The sequence below is a fragment of the Onychomys torridus genome, chromosome 21 (assembly GCF_903995425.1).
Source record: "Onychomys torridus chromosome 21, mOncTor1.1, whole genome shotgun sequence".
Classification (NCBI taxonomy): Eukaryota; Metazoa; Chordata; class Mammalia; order Rodentia; family Cricetidae; genus Onychomys; species Onychomys torridus.
The window spans coordinates 14,904,366-14,918,853 of record NC_050463.1 but is presented as its reverse complement, the minus strand read 5'-3'; the positions used below and the strand labels follow the sequence as shown (position 1 = coordinate 14,918,853).

At 40.3% G+C, this 14,488-nt stretch overlaps 1 protein-coding gene and 1 non-coding gene across 2 annotated transcripts in view; both read right to left on the bottom strand.

Moving 5' to 3' along the window:
- The window catches only part of Fshr (follicle stimulating hormone receptor), a 179,382-nt gene extending 170,969 nt beyond the window's left edge, over positions 1-8,413 (bottom strand). The window contains exon 1 of the mRNA XM_036171349.1: positions 8,203-8,413. Coding sequence (XP_036027242.1) covers positions 8,203-8,354 — 152 coding nt within the window. The 5' untranslated portion in view covers positions 8,355-8,413. The remainder of the gene's footprint in view (positions 1-8,202) is intronic.
- Positions 8,414-13,518: 5,105 nt separating this feature from the next.
- Trnaa-ugc lies at positions 13,519-13,593 on the bottom strand. The gene has a single exon. It is a non-coding gene; the product is annotated as a tRNA-Ala (tRNA).
- Between the last annotated feature and the right edge of the window lie 895 nt (positions 13,594-14,488).

The following is a 14,488-nucleotide window of genomic DNA, read 5'->3' as shown; positions in this document are numbered from 1 at the left end:
GGGCGGGGAGGGCAGTGTCAGTAAGAAAGATGTAGACAGGCTGATGTCCCTCTTTCTTAGCTTTCTTTCTGTGCTAGGCAACAGCCCTGTTCTCACTGAGTTTCACTGGGATCCATTTCTTCTCGTTCATGGTCTGTCATTTTCCATTATATAAAGCAACATTCAATAAATCATAAAGTTCATGGTTTCCACAATGACTATTCTAAGGGGGATTTTGACTGTCGTGGGCAAGAATGAAGAAAACTGTTATTGTTGTTACTTGTTTTGTTTTTTAACTTTGCAGGAGATGGGGCACTGCTTCTCCTGATTGTTTTCCCAGGTGGCAAGTGCCTCACAACATACAACCCACAAATACTTGCTGTTAAAGAACATGTGAAAAATGAGCCTCTTTCTTGTGGTCTAAAAACTGAATAATATTCAAGTAGAAGAGTATATTTAGATGAGGGAAAATAATTGTGTTTGGGTAGGGACATAGCAGATATATCTGGGGGCTAGAGAAGAAAACATAGTGTGGGCATCACAGGGCTGAGGTCAGAAAAGACGAGAGGACGCAGGACTGTTGACTTGACTCCAAAATATGTCTGGCTCTTTGCCCTGAATCTGAGAGCTGAATCACAGAGAGTAAATAAGTCAGGGCAAGAGCTAAGCACAGGGGTTCAAGAGACAAGGGGTCAGAGGACTCAGAGTAACTGTCAGATTGAGTAGAAGGCAAGAGTATAAGGCAAGTACAGGCCACACTGTCTCCTAGGGATGAGATCCTGTCTTTGGAGCCAAATCTCACAGACTTTCACAGAGATGACGGAGTGGTGGAAGCCGCTCCTGACAGTCTGGGACTCCAGACCGTGACCCTTCTGTGGCAGGAGCATCTCTTCTCTATGCTGTCTTACTCCAAGAGAGCATTAGGGGAAGGCCACGCTCAGCAAAGTTCAGCCTCTGTTTATTTAGGCACAAAGCCACTGTTAGAACTGAGATACTTAGCAAATTCTTGTTCAACATCCCTGTCAATTGTAACAACCATCTAGGTGTCTGTGTGGGGATTCTCCACACTGCTTTTCACATGACAAAACTCTGTAAAGCCCAAGGGAATCTATTACCCAGCTTTTGGAATCTGAGGCCTAAGAAAACCCCAATAGTTTTGGCAAGTTTGGTGCCTGGATGGGATTTGTCAAATGAAAACATTGCAGAACTGAAGGAAACTCAGAGTCAGTCTACATCAGTCTCCCAGCAACCTACTTAGGAATTTTCTCCAGGGTCTCCCCAATTGGTTGATCCTTCTACTTCATTGATGCTTAAAAGAGCTTATGGGGTCTCTATTTTGTGGGGATTTTTAATCAAGTATGGCATTATGGAGATATACATTTCTCAAAACTGCTGAAACAGGACTCAGTGTGAGGATTTTATGTTGCTGTTTGATAAAAAAACGTTTTGGAGAACAGATAAAAGAGAATGAACTCAACCACTCCTAATACTAAAATTATAATTGAGTTCAAGTTCCACGGTAAGGCTTAGTTGGTTTATTTGAAATAAAAAAGTGTGTGTGTGTGTGTGTGTGTGTGTGTGTGTGTGTGTGTGTATTCTTTGAAGAGTTGCAGATCAGTGGCATATTCCATATGAAAGAACAAGGTAATGGCATGTCCAGGTCAGAGGCAGAAAGCATGCTTTCGGATATTTCAGGGAGAGGTCAGACCAGAAACAAACATCCAAATCTCATTATAATCATATCCTAGGCAATTAAAAGTAATTACTCTCTTTCTTAGTTGACCTTGTGGGGATATATTAGCTAGAATCTAGTCTAAATAAAACGAAGTTGGAGAGTCTAAATCTAACAGCTAAAAGAAAAATATCCAAAAATATAGTGACTGCAAAAACCAGTTAAGTGGCTTGGAGAAGGATAATCAAAAGCGAAATGAATCTCCCATCTTTTGGCATATGTCCTTTTGCTACGATGTAGGCTTCTTCAGTGGACTACTTGTTTGAGGAAGGGAAGCAGGTACCGCTAGGGAAAGCAGTGGCATTTTATCCTCATGCAGCAAGTGAGCGTTCTGTGCTATCCAACCCCTTCTCTTCAATTGCTGATAATGACTCTGTCAATGATAGCTCTTAGCCAATTCTCAGGGCAGAGTTCATCTTCTGCTTTAGAAGATTTTTCCCCTAGGAATGTAATTTCTACCTGTTCAAGGTGCTGTATTCTATAGCTATTTCTTTAGTCATTTCCCCCCTGATTCCTTTGTAGGGAACACAAACCTTTCCTGCAGACCCATTAAATTCCAAATGCTGGCCAGAGACAATTTTTGCTAAAGTAGGTACAGGGTTTTCTTTTTCTTTCTTTTTTTTTTTTAGGAGACAAGATTGTCCATGCATTAGCATGAACACAGAACAGCTTATTTCTTTTAAAGGAGCATCTAAATAAGGCAGGGCAGGGGGTGATCCTGCCCTGGGCACCTAGAGCAGTCTGCACAGAGAGTTCTTGGTTTTTTTGTAATCAGACAAAGCTACAATTAAAGAGTATCTAAGGAATAATATTACAAGGTTTGAGATCTGGTCTTATCTGGCAGAATATATATTTTGAACATTTTTGTCAGGTTGAAAATGATTTTGTTTAGGCAATTTCTTTCATCTTTTCAATATTCCTGGGCATAGAGAGGCAGACACTGTTAACCCAAGTCAAAAGAATTGAACGACATATCTAGTGTACAGAATATTCAACTTTTAACTCAGGCAACTTGTTTTGCTGTTTCTGAATAAATTAACAGATTCAAGAATGATATACAGGCATTTTTATGAAACAAACACATAAAAAAGCCAGGAAAATGGGGACAGCATCAAATGCTATCCTAGTTCACTGCAGGAGAGAGCAATAATCATCCTTGATAGAAATCTCCTCTTCAATACCGAGGAGCAGAGCAAATAAACAGATGTAATTCTGCCTGATTTATTAAATCATTTGTTCAACACATAATTGAAGACCCAGAATGTACATTGCATTGAACCAGGCGCAATGAGTAACACAAGGGAAATTTTCACTGCAGTTGAAGAAATAAGATACACATGAAAAACTAAATGCAAAGCAAGATTAAGTGTGAAATGAACCGCACCCAGGTTCAGATGAAGGGAAGATTAAATAAAGAGTGAGTAGCAACAGATGACTTCATGAAAGACACAAGCTTCGAGTGTGACCATGTTAACTAGTGTGCATAGCAAGAGGCCAAGAAGAAACTAAGGGCCATTGAAGAGTCAATATAAAGACAGAGAGGTAGAGATGCAGTTTGAGGGAACCCCTACAATCTGTGAAGTATGCTCATCCACCAGAGGATGGGGAGCTATAAGTCTTCAAGGGAAGCAAGCTATTGAGCTATTGGATTATTTTTGAACTACGGCCCCATAACATGGTGACGGTGGCATTTTGCAGAGGAAATGGAATGAAAATTGAGCAGGTTGGTTTTGGGAAAGGAGAAGGTTTTATTAGAGGGGGTAAATGAGGAAACAGAAAAGCCAGACTTTGGAGAGCTATTCCTTTGATCCAAGGCTAAAGATGATGGAAAGAGGATGCTCGCTGTGAGCAACAGGAAGTTAGTTTGCAAAATGATAAGCTAGTTTGAAGTTATGGTAAGAGGTAATGGCGGTTTCCACATGATTACAGTCTATGGATTAGAGTCACCTATAAGAGCAGACAGCCTTCAACTGCCGCTTCTTGGGCACAACTCAATGAAAACACACTGAGTCAGGAGCCAGGAGTCCTGCTTACGGTTCACACTTAAGGAACTCTTTCTGGCACTGGCAGTTGAATAGACGACATTTTCCCAATGTATCTTTTATGGGATCCTAACCTCCAAGCATGCTCCTAGGGGAAAAATGCTTCATAATTGTGTTTAAAACATCAAAAATTCTTTTACTTGGAGATCACAACTCATTGGCATGGTGAAGGCATCCCTCTGCACAGAACACTGAAATGCCCCTCAGAGCTAAGAATAAGCCAGAAAAACCTGTTCCTAACTGAAAAATAACCTAGGGCTGTGGGGTATGGAGAACAAGCTAAGCCAGGCAGTCATACAAGGAATCTAAGGCCAAGAAAGAGAATATAAATTAAAGAGATAATTAGAGAATTCAAAGTCAATGCTAGTCAAATGAGTTTGCAACCAGTTATGGGATACTGTGAGGAGAGGGTTCAATACAGGCAGCTCACAGTAGAATCCAGTTCGACAGGAATGGTGTCAGTGGACTCCCTTTAACTATTATAGTCATCTGACTGTGCTGAAGAAAAAGAAATGATTGTATCCATAGTGTCTCCTAGATTTAAAACCCTGGACCTAGAATAAGTGTTTACTCTTCTCCCCAGGAATTTCATCTCCAGGGATAGTAAAGGATGATCAGAGACTTTCTGGATTTGATGGCTGCCTCCAGCAGAAGCAGATTCTGAGACAAGGCAAAAATCATGATTGCTTTCATGGTGATCAGCATGAACCTACTTTCTGAGTGCTTGGCAAATACTGACAGCCTGCAGAAATACTGATTTTTTTTTTTTTTAACTCAGTATAGAAGGTCAAGTGCTGCACTCACTGGAATGTGATCACTCCTAAGCAACAAGGAGGTTACAGACTAGCTATAAAAAATCAATCAGTTTTCCAAAGTGTTCACATTCTTCTCTACTGACTTGATCTTCAGGAGAGCCTTGTGCATGAAAGTGGCTTTTGTATAGTATTTTACACTTGCTAACATCAACAACACTACCAAGAGCAGCACCGGAGACAAGCTGGTGTTTGTTACTAGCATTGTCTCATTTAGTCCCCACAGCGATTCCAGGAGTTAGGCACACACTGTCATTTCTATCATCCAGCCGGAGCACAGATGATAGAGTAGGAAGTTACTTGCACAGCTCTGGTTTAAACTCGGGTCTTTCACTGTGGAGACACTAATATTCTATCCTTGTCAGAATCAGTTAGAAGATGACCTTGTAACTCCGGCTCTGTGTGGCCCTAACTCCTGACTCTCCCTTCCTAGTTTAGTGCTCTCTCTGTGGTGACAGGCTTCATGTTCCTAGACCACTTATACTCAATTTATTCTCTCAACTCAGAAGAAACTCAGTTGAAGCAAGAGTGGGCGGCAGACAACCTTGATTGGGCCAAATCGGTTATCGTATAACCAAAGTAACATTTTTGTGATTTTGCTTTTTCTAAGACCGTGAACTATAAATCTTTTTCACGCCCCACATTTTTTTTTTACACATTTGGAAAAAGAATCAAAAGATTTTCTATTGTAAAGATGATATAAAATTTAAATTTCAGCATGTGCACAAGAAAAGTTTTGTGAGGGCAAACAATTTCATTCATTTACCTGCTGTCTGTGTCTGCTTTTACGCCACCACACTTGAGTTGAACAACATAAAAGAGACGAATGACCCATATAGCTGGCTCCTAGTCCAGACTCTAAGAACAGAATATTGGTATTTTTTCCCCTGAAGAACAGAAAGGAGTCCACATCTCCCACAGAATGCAGCAGAGATACAAAAGCAGACTGAGATTGGGTTCTTCTCGATGTCTTTGCAGAGGAGCAGCTTTGAGGCTTTTGCTGAATCTGTCCAGTTTTTCTATGCTTTTGCAAAACAACTATGTCACCCTTGAGCTTTGCACTGTGAATTTTTAGTGAAGCCCTACATCCAAGATGTAAAGCCCACAGCAGGAGCCATTTGGAAGATGGAATCCACTTGCTTGTCCATGGCCCTTCTGAGTTCTGTCCATGCAAGCACATGCATGTTTTAGGGTAGTAGTAATCTTTGACAACAGTGGCACATATGTGAAATGAAGTGGAACTCTTCCAATCCAGGTTGGAAGGCGGGACAAAAATGCACATGGAGGAACACAGGTGTTTTCCTCCAGGTGCACAACACAGCTTTTCCATGTTGATGGGTCAAGCCTTACCTAACATGGCAGTCACTGATGTCATTACCCCAACTCAGAACACTGCCATGTTAAGGAGAAATCCCAGGCAGAGCCCACAATGTCACCTCTTTTGCCAAATTTCCAGTTTACCCTAAATCTATCCTTATAAGGATATAAGAAAACAAACAATTGTTTGTTCACACAGAATGTCAGTTTTTGATGCATGCATGCACTCACGTATGCATGTATGCACACACATACACACACACACACACACACACACACACACACACACACACACTCCTCAAATAATTATTCTATTTTAGCTTTTAGCTTCTTTTTCTCAATGCACTTTGTCAAGAAGATTGCTAACCTACTTAGTAGATTGTGACTTAAGACCTCCAGAGAGGATGGGTCTTAACACAGTTCTCAGAGTTTCCAAACAACCAGGCTCATTCCAACAGTCAGCATGCATTTGTCTTGCCCCTTATAATTTTACGCATTTCCTCTATTGTGTACATGTGGTTAGGGCTGTCCAGAGTCAAGAGTACAAAGTCTGTTTCTGCTGTTCCATCTAACATTCTCCCACTTTCTATAAAATTTCAACACCTCATGCTTTTTCCTCAGCTATGAAATGCTCTTGAAAAAGGATGTATTTAGTTATTTATAACTTTATGTTAAAAAAAGAAGTCGTATTGCTGTTCCTTCTGAATCATGCACATGTATTTTCCCCAATCTCTCCTTTCTCCTTTCCTTTTTGCTTTCCTTTATTCCCCTCTTGCATTCCTCCCTTTTTATTTGTCTTGTTATCCAACTTTTTCAATGCAGAAGGGGGAAAAATCCCTCTTCTTAGGAAGAAATTACAGCCAGAAGACAGCCAGGCATGGGAGGGAGTTTGGAGGGCAGTGGAATACTCATCAATTAAATCTATAGGGGAAGTTTCCTTCAAAACTTGGATGCCACTGCAGTAGAGGAGGCCCAAAGAGAGGTGAATCAGTGTGGAGAGGAAAGGATCTATGCGGCATGTCACAGTCACTCAAACAAGTGTTAAAATCACTTTAGAAGTAGGATGTAGAGATTCAGGGAAGGTAAGCATCTAAAGCCTGAGCTGCAGATAACTTGTGGGGCTAAGGGTGCCTTGGCCTCCCCTGTTTTAGAGTGACCTCATGCACCAGACTGTCTGTGCACAGCACATCCTTCAGCGTAATCAGGACGAGCTGCCTCATCTGGGCAGTGTAGCCAAAACACAGAGCAGGGCAATGTTTTCTTTCTCTGAACCACTGCTTCTGCACAGTTGCTGTAGACTCGAGAGGTCACCAGAGAGGGCTAAGTTCCAAACATTATCCTAAAGAGATAATCTGAGAGTCACAGTCCTGGCTTGGAGTGAAAAACCTGAGGTTGTTTGCTATCTGAGCCACGCTTGCAGTTCTCAGTACCTGGGCAATCACACAGCCCGGGTCTGAGTGCTGAGTGGGTGGGCCTGAGCCTCTGTTTCATACGCTCTAGCTCCTTTTCAATAGGCTGTGAGAGTTCAGAAATTTCTTTAGGATGTGGCCACTGGATTCCACATCGCAAAGTGAGGAGAGAGGCTGGGGTGTGTCCCAGTTCTTGCCCAATTCTAGGAGAATGTCTACTTCCTGTTTAGATACTTTTAATTTAATATTTAAATAAATTTTAATGAAATTTAATTTTAATTAATTCACATGTAAATGAAATTTAAACAAACTTCATCAAAGAATCCAGACTTGGCATCACTTTGCCTGCTGTTTATTATTCTGTTTTCTTTCTCCCTTTCAGCTGTTCCTCTTTTCTTCACACTCTTTCCACATGTCTGTCTCAAGCTTCCCTTTCTCCATTAAGAACAACTCTGGAACCCCAGAACTCCGGAACTACCTGCTGCTGTCTCCAAAGCCACAAACTTGGGTGCCCTTGCCTTGAGATCCACGGTGTGTGTACCGCTGGCCGCAGCTAGCTCTTCTTGCCTCTAGGTGAAGGTCTCCCAATTCTTCTTTCTACTTTCCTTTCCTTTTTACCTTCCCTGCGTCTGCAAGGAGTGTGGAGCCCTAGAGTAAATGTGTCCCCCAAACTCCTCCCCTTTGGTTTCCACACTGGCCTTCCCTGACAAATGCCAGTAAAAACTCTCACCAACGCGCCTTGGACAGCCACAGAACAGAAGTGTCTGTCTGGGGGAGTTTGTTTTACTGTGGCTTTTGGTCAGGACAGAACTAGTTCAGCCCGGGAGATATCAGTCTACTAGGAAAATAATAATAGTCCTCGACGCACAAATGGCAGCGGCACAGCTGTGCCCGCGGTGGGTGATACTCACAGTTCCACGGCATTCCGGGGGAGGTCTGGCGGAATCTCTGTCACCTTGCTGTCTTGGCAGAGGAAGACCCTGTTAGAGCAATGGCACAGCCAGTGATGACATCCAGTCCCCGAGCCCAGGAACGCCAGCAAGGAGACGAGGAGCAAGGCCATGCTTATTTATCCATCCACCTGTTTTCTGCCTGCAGGAGCGGCAGAAACCTCCACAGATTTCGCAAGCTCCTCCACACTGCTGGACAAGAGAGATCTGTCTGGAGAACAGGCAAAGTCACATGACCCACCAAGGGATGCTTTTTTTTTAAAATTATTTATTTATTTTTGTCACTTCCAGGCAAGTCAAATTAATGTGTGTCAGTAGTGATTTCTGAAGCAACTTAAGCTTCTCCCTTATTGATCAAGATTTCAGTTTTGATTCCTTGACCCGAAAATGACAGCAAATAGAACCTTGGTGCACATTTCGAGTAATTCACATTATTTTTCTGCACAAGGGGTCCCTGCTGGCCACCACTCTCTTTTCTTCGGTGACATAATTGGCCCTCCCCCTAAAGGACATCCATATGACACATCTCTAAGAAGGACTGGCATGCGGGGGACAGGACCTGTCTTCAGTGTTGGGCATCACGGTGTTCCTGTGACGACCCTGATATAAACCATACATCTGGGCTCTTCCTTATTTGATTATCAACTTGAACTAGCATTATGCAGACTTCGGGGAGGCAAGTTAGCAAGCACCAGGTCTCTGCAGGTGGGAGACACTGGTGATAGACAGTTCTCTGCAGAGACAACTCACCTTGTGACCCTCAGGCATGGGCTGCTTCTTATGAGGCTATGGAAAATATCACAGTGTCCACCAGTCATGCCTAGTCTTTCTGGCTTCTCTTGTCTTTCCTTTCCAGACTCTGAAAACCCTGTCCTTCGTTTTGGGGCAGCTGGCACTAGTACATTTATCAAGTCTATACTTTTAATTTTAGGTGTTCCTTGTGGGTGACGCTCTTGATATTTGCAGTGGCATTTTCAAGCTCAGTAATAAGGGGTTTGTGAAATATTTGGCAAAAGTGAAGTGGCTTTCTTTCAACCCAGAGTCTATGAAGAAAAAGCATACACGTCTCTAAGATCATGTCTATGACTTACTACCTGCTAAAATTACCTTTAGTACTGTGTTTGTATGTATCAAAGTTTGTCTCATGAAAATGGTTACACACACACACACACACACACACACACACACACACACACACACACACACACACACACGCACACGCACACGCGCCCTATCCTTCCTTTTATCTCCATTCCCTGACTTACAATGAATGGATTAGATCACTTCCAGGAGAACTGACACAAGGGATTTGAGCAGGGTGGGTGTGATCTGGCTTCCAGTTGCATGGCTCTAATTTTGTGATGGGACATTGTAGCAGTATCAATATGGACTCCATACTATTAACAATTTTGACTAAGAAGAACAGTTAAAAGAGTTCACTCAATAACTCATCCAATTATCATCTTTCAGGTGCAGAAGACAGTTCAGTCAATGAAGGCTTGTGTTTAAACTATGTCCAAATAACTTCAATGACAAGAAATAGTATTTGTCACATCTCACCTGTCCCGCTGGCCAGCAACCTCTGCTTAGATTTTTAGAGCTGTCCAGTTGTGACCAAATTAGTCTTTGTATAGTGAACTGAAATATTGTTAAAATTGAAATTTGATTTTAAATTCCAATTGGCAGTGGCAATGTATAAATAATATGTATAATAACATAAATAATTTATGACGCATGGCAATAAGCAGCATGAGGTGAAGACAGAGATGACAGATTCTGCTGTATTTAGTTGATGGGGCCCTTCTTACCAGTTATTTACAACCTAAGGCACGGAGGTGCCATTAATCTGAACTGTGTGCTTGTCATTCACTTTATTTATAAAAGTTAATGTTGTCACCAGAAGCCTATCATTTAATTTTTGCTCTTTGGGGGTTTATAGGAACTCTGTGAGTAGTTCTTGTGCTATGTGACATTTTGCACTATTTGATATTCCAAAGAGTCAGCTGTGTAGTTAGGCATATCTCAAGTCATAAAAATTGTCTCCTAGGTTTTATTCTTTTCTGAAATGTTTCATGATTTTTCCTCTCTAACTTTTAGCCTTTGACTTATCTAGTTTCAATAATTGTGCATGATGAGAGTCAGAGGCTTAGTTTCAGTTTTTACTTAATGACAAAAAATTTTTTATAACACAAATCATCAATGGTGCTAGGGATTTTTATTGAATAGACCCTTTCCTAATTTATAAAGCTACCTTCTCACATTTCAAGTAACTTTGGTGTGGGTCTGTGTGTCCTGATTCATCTATACTGTTAAAATTAGCATTCTATAATGTCTTAATTAATCAAAATTTAAAGTAAGCTTTAATAAATCATAAGAAATGCCTATAACTTAGTTCTTACAGGAGAATTTGGCCTAATTTTATCGTTATGAACGAATTTTAGAATTAATTTATTTGACTACTTGAAAAAGAACTCATAAAATTTTATTAGAAATTATGTTGATTGGCAGTTTTACAGAATTACTTTCCTATCTAGGAATATGGTGTATCCTCCACGTTCTTAAAAGATTTCTTTCATGTTAATTCCATAAAATGTTACTATTTTCCACACATGTCTTAATATTTTAAGCTTATTTCTGTTATGATATCAATATTCAAATCATGTTTCATGTTTATCTTTCTTAAAAAACAAAATGAACATCAGAAAAGACTAATAAAATGAAAAAAAATGTAGCAAAATAAAACTTCAGCATGTACATTTGTGTTGGCTAACTACTCTGTCATGGAGCTGCTCTGGAATGTGATTGACATGCACAGTGACACTCCACTTGAGGGTAGTATTTCCAATGAGTGTCACTTATAAATACTATGATGCCTTTAGTACTATAGCTCTGTAATAAAACTTGAAATCTGGGTTAATGATACCCCCAGCAGTACTTTTATTATTCAGGATTGACTTAGCCATCCTGGTTTTTTTGTGTTTCCATATGAAGTTGAAGATTGATTTTTCAATGTTGGAATTTTGATGGGAATTGCATTGAACCTGCAGATTGTTTTGGGTGGGACGGCCTTTTTTACAATATGAGTCCTACTGATCCATGAGCATGAGAGATCTTTCTGTCTTCTCTAGAGGTTTCAAGTCCTTTCTTCAATGTTTTTAAGCATTTTTTTTCATTTTCTGGTTAGGGTTATCTTAAGATTTCTTTTAGGCTATTATGAATGGTGCGGTTTCTGATTTATTTCTCCACATTTGTCATTTCTATATAGGACAGCTACTGATTTTTGTGTTAATCCTTTATCCTGTCTTATCAGTGATAGGATTTTCTTTGTGAAATCTTTAGGTTCTTTTATGTATAAAATCATATTATTAGCAAATAAAGATACTTCTTCCTTTCCAGTTTGTGTCTTCTTGATCCCCTTCAGTTGTCTTAATGGTTTAGGTAAGAGTTCAAGTACTATGTTGAATAAGTAAGAAGAGAATGGACAACTTTGTCTTGTTCCTGATTTTAGTGGAATTGCTTGTGTTCATTTACTTAGAATACCTTTTTTTGGTCTGTTTACTCTAACAAGATGTCTATCCTTTATGGTGAGATGTGTTTCTTGGATGCAGCAGAAAGATAGCTAATGTTTTCTATTTCAGTCTGTCAGTCTGTGACTTTTCAGGGGTGGGAATTGAGACCATTAACATTGGGAGTTAATGAGCAGTGCTACTTATTCCTGTTATTTTACTGTTGTGTGGGTTCCCTCACTTTTTGATGAACTTTTCTTGTGTATTTTATTTCTTCCTTGTGTCATCTTGAGTGTAGTTAACTTCTTTACATTGAAGTTTTCCTTCTAGTGCCTTCTGTATAGCTGGATTGGTAGGTAGAAAATTACTCAAATTTGGTTGTTATTATAGAATGTTCCCTCCTCCTCCTCCTCCTTCTTCATCAATTATTATTGATAGTTTTACTCAGTATAGTAGTCTGGACTGGCATATGCGGTCTTTTATAGTTTATTGAGCATTCTTCCAGGCCCTCCTGGCTCTCAGAGTTGCCACTGGGAAGAAAGGTATTATTCTAATGGGCCTGCCTTCAGAAGTGACTTGGTCTTCTCCTCCTGCAGCTTTAACTGTCCCCTTTCATTCTGTACAATTAGTGTTTTGATTGTTATGTGTCCTGGGAACCTCCTTTTCTGATCCTGTCTATTTGGTGCTCTGCATGCTTATTGTACCTTGATAGACATCTTTCTTTAGGTTGGAGTAATTTTCTTCTATAATTTTGTTAAAAGTATTTTCTGTACCTTGGCCTGAGTTTCTTCTTCTACTCTATAGCTATTATTCTTAGATTTGGTCTTTTTGTAGTTTCCCAGATTTCCTGAATATTTTGTGCCTGGATTTAAAAAGTATTTACCATTTTCTTTGAGTGATTTATCTATTTCTTCTATCTTGTCTTCAAGATCTGAAATCCTCTCTTCTAGACCTTTTTATTCTTTTAGTCTTACCTCTAAGGTGTTTGTTTGACAACTTAAGTTCATTTCTTGTTTTATTTCAGTTTGAATTTCCTTCAGTGATTCCATTTCTTTGTTAAACTCTACTGTCTTGTCTTGAATTATTTTCATTATTTGATTTCACTGTTTTCACAGTCTTCATGAAGGCATTTATCCATATTCTCTTTAGGTTCTTGAACATATTCATAACAGCTATTTTGAAGTCCTGTCTTATGCTTCAGCTGAATTGCTTTCCTCAGAGCCTATTGCAATAGGGTCTCTGGCTTCTAGAGGAGGAATGTTGTCCTGATTGTGCTATCATTTTTACACTGAGATCTTGGCATCAGGAGTTAAGATGTTTAAATCATTTCTTGGTGTAGTTATCTGTTTTCATCTTTGTGGGTTAGAGTTCCATTCTCCTAGATCTAAGGCAAGTGTGGTGGCTGTGAGGTCCCTTGTAGACAGTGCTTCCTCAGGTGGCATAGCAGGAAGGAGGTTGGTGCAGTGGGCAGCCATTCCAGCTTTGATCTGGAAGTTCCAACCCCCATTGAGGCTTTGGTAACTGTCATGCCTACAAGGTGGAGCCAAGAGAGGATCCTGAAGACCCGAGATCTGGATGGGCCGGCTCTCTTGGTTCCTAGACCCTGGACGCTGAAGATAGACCAAGAGAACACTACCGGACTGCCTTCACTTGTAAGTCATCCCTTCAAGTGAACCTATCTCTTCACTTGTAAGTTACTCCACAAAATAAACCTCCCTTTTAACCTCTTGGAGTTCCCTTATTTATTTATTTATTTATTTATTTATTTATTTATTTGAGCTGAGGATTGAACCCAGGGCCTTGTGCTTGCAAGGCAAACGCTCTACCACTGAGCTAAATCCCCAACCCTGAGTTGCCTTAATATTTAGGTTGGTTCAGAAGAAAGACCAATAGTTAGGGCTGGGGTAGAGCTCGAGGTTCCTGGGTTCACACAAAGAGCCAGAGTCCCCAGGGATGAGGTTTGGTGGGAGGAGACACTGTGCAGCAGTACGGTGATTTCCTTCTTTTAAAAAGATGAACTTATATTTTTGGTTGTGAGCCTAGCCTTTAACGGCTGAGCCATCTCAACAGAGAAACCCTGTCTTGAAAAACCAAAAAAAAAAAAAAAAAGAAGAAGATGAACTTAGTCATTGGCATTGTATCACAACTGCTGACACTTGTTCTCTCTGGTCTAGCTCCATTGGTGCGTTTGGAGAGACTAGAATGTGTTCAAGGGTGGAAATATGTGTGGCTGGCTCCCTAAAAGCAGCTGTACAGATTGCATTCTTCTCACAGAGTGGGGGCAAAGCCTGCTCCTCACAGTCAGAGAAGGGGAAGAGCTTTTGTGGCAGCAGTGTTTGGCACTCTTATTGCAAGCAGAAGGAGAAAAAAACAAAACAAAACAAAACAAAAATGAAAATCCCTCTAATGTAAAGGGGAATCAGATGTGATACGGTGATAAACCTAAATTTATTTCCTTATTACTGAGATTTGAACTCTGAACCCTGAAGAAAACAAATCTCATTTTCCTCACTGTAAATGTCTCCTTCGACCTTCTTTATCATTTTCATTCTGCCATCCACTTTTCTTCCATTTATTTTGTTCCATTAACAGCCTTTTATAGAGCATATCTGCTAGTTCCTCCAGCTCATATGACACCTCCTCCAGGATGTTCAGGCTTCTATACAGAACTCTTAGAGAGGAAGAAATATAAATGTAAAACTGTCATAATTGTGATTGTGATGATTACCTTCAGAATCACC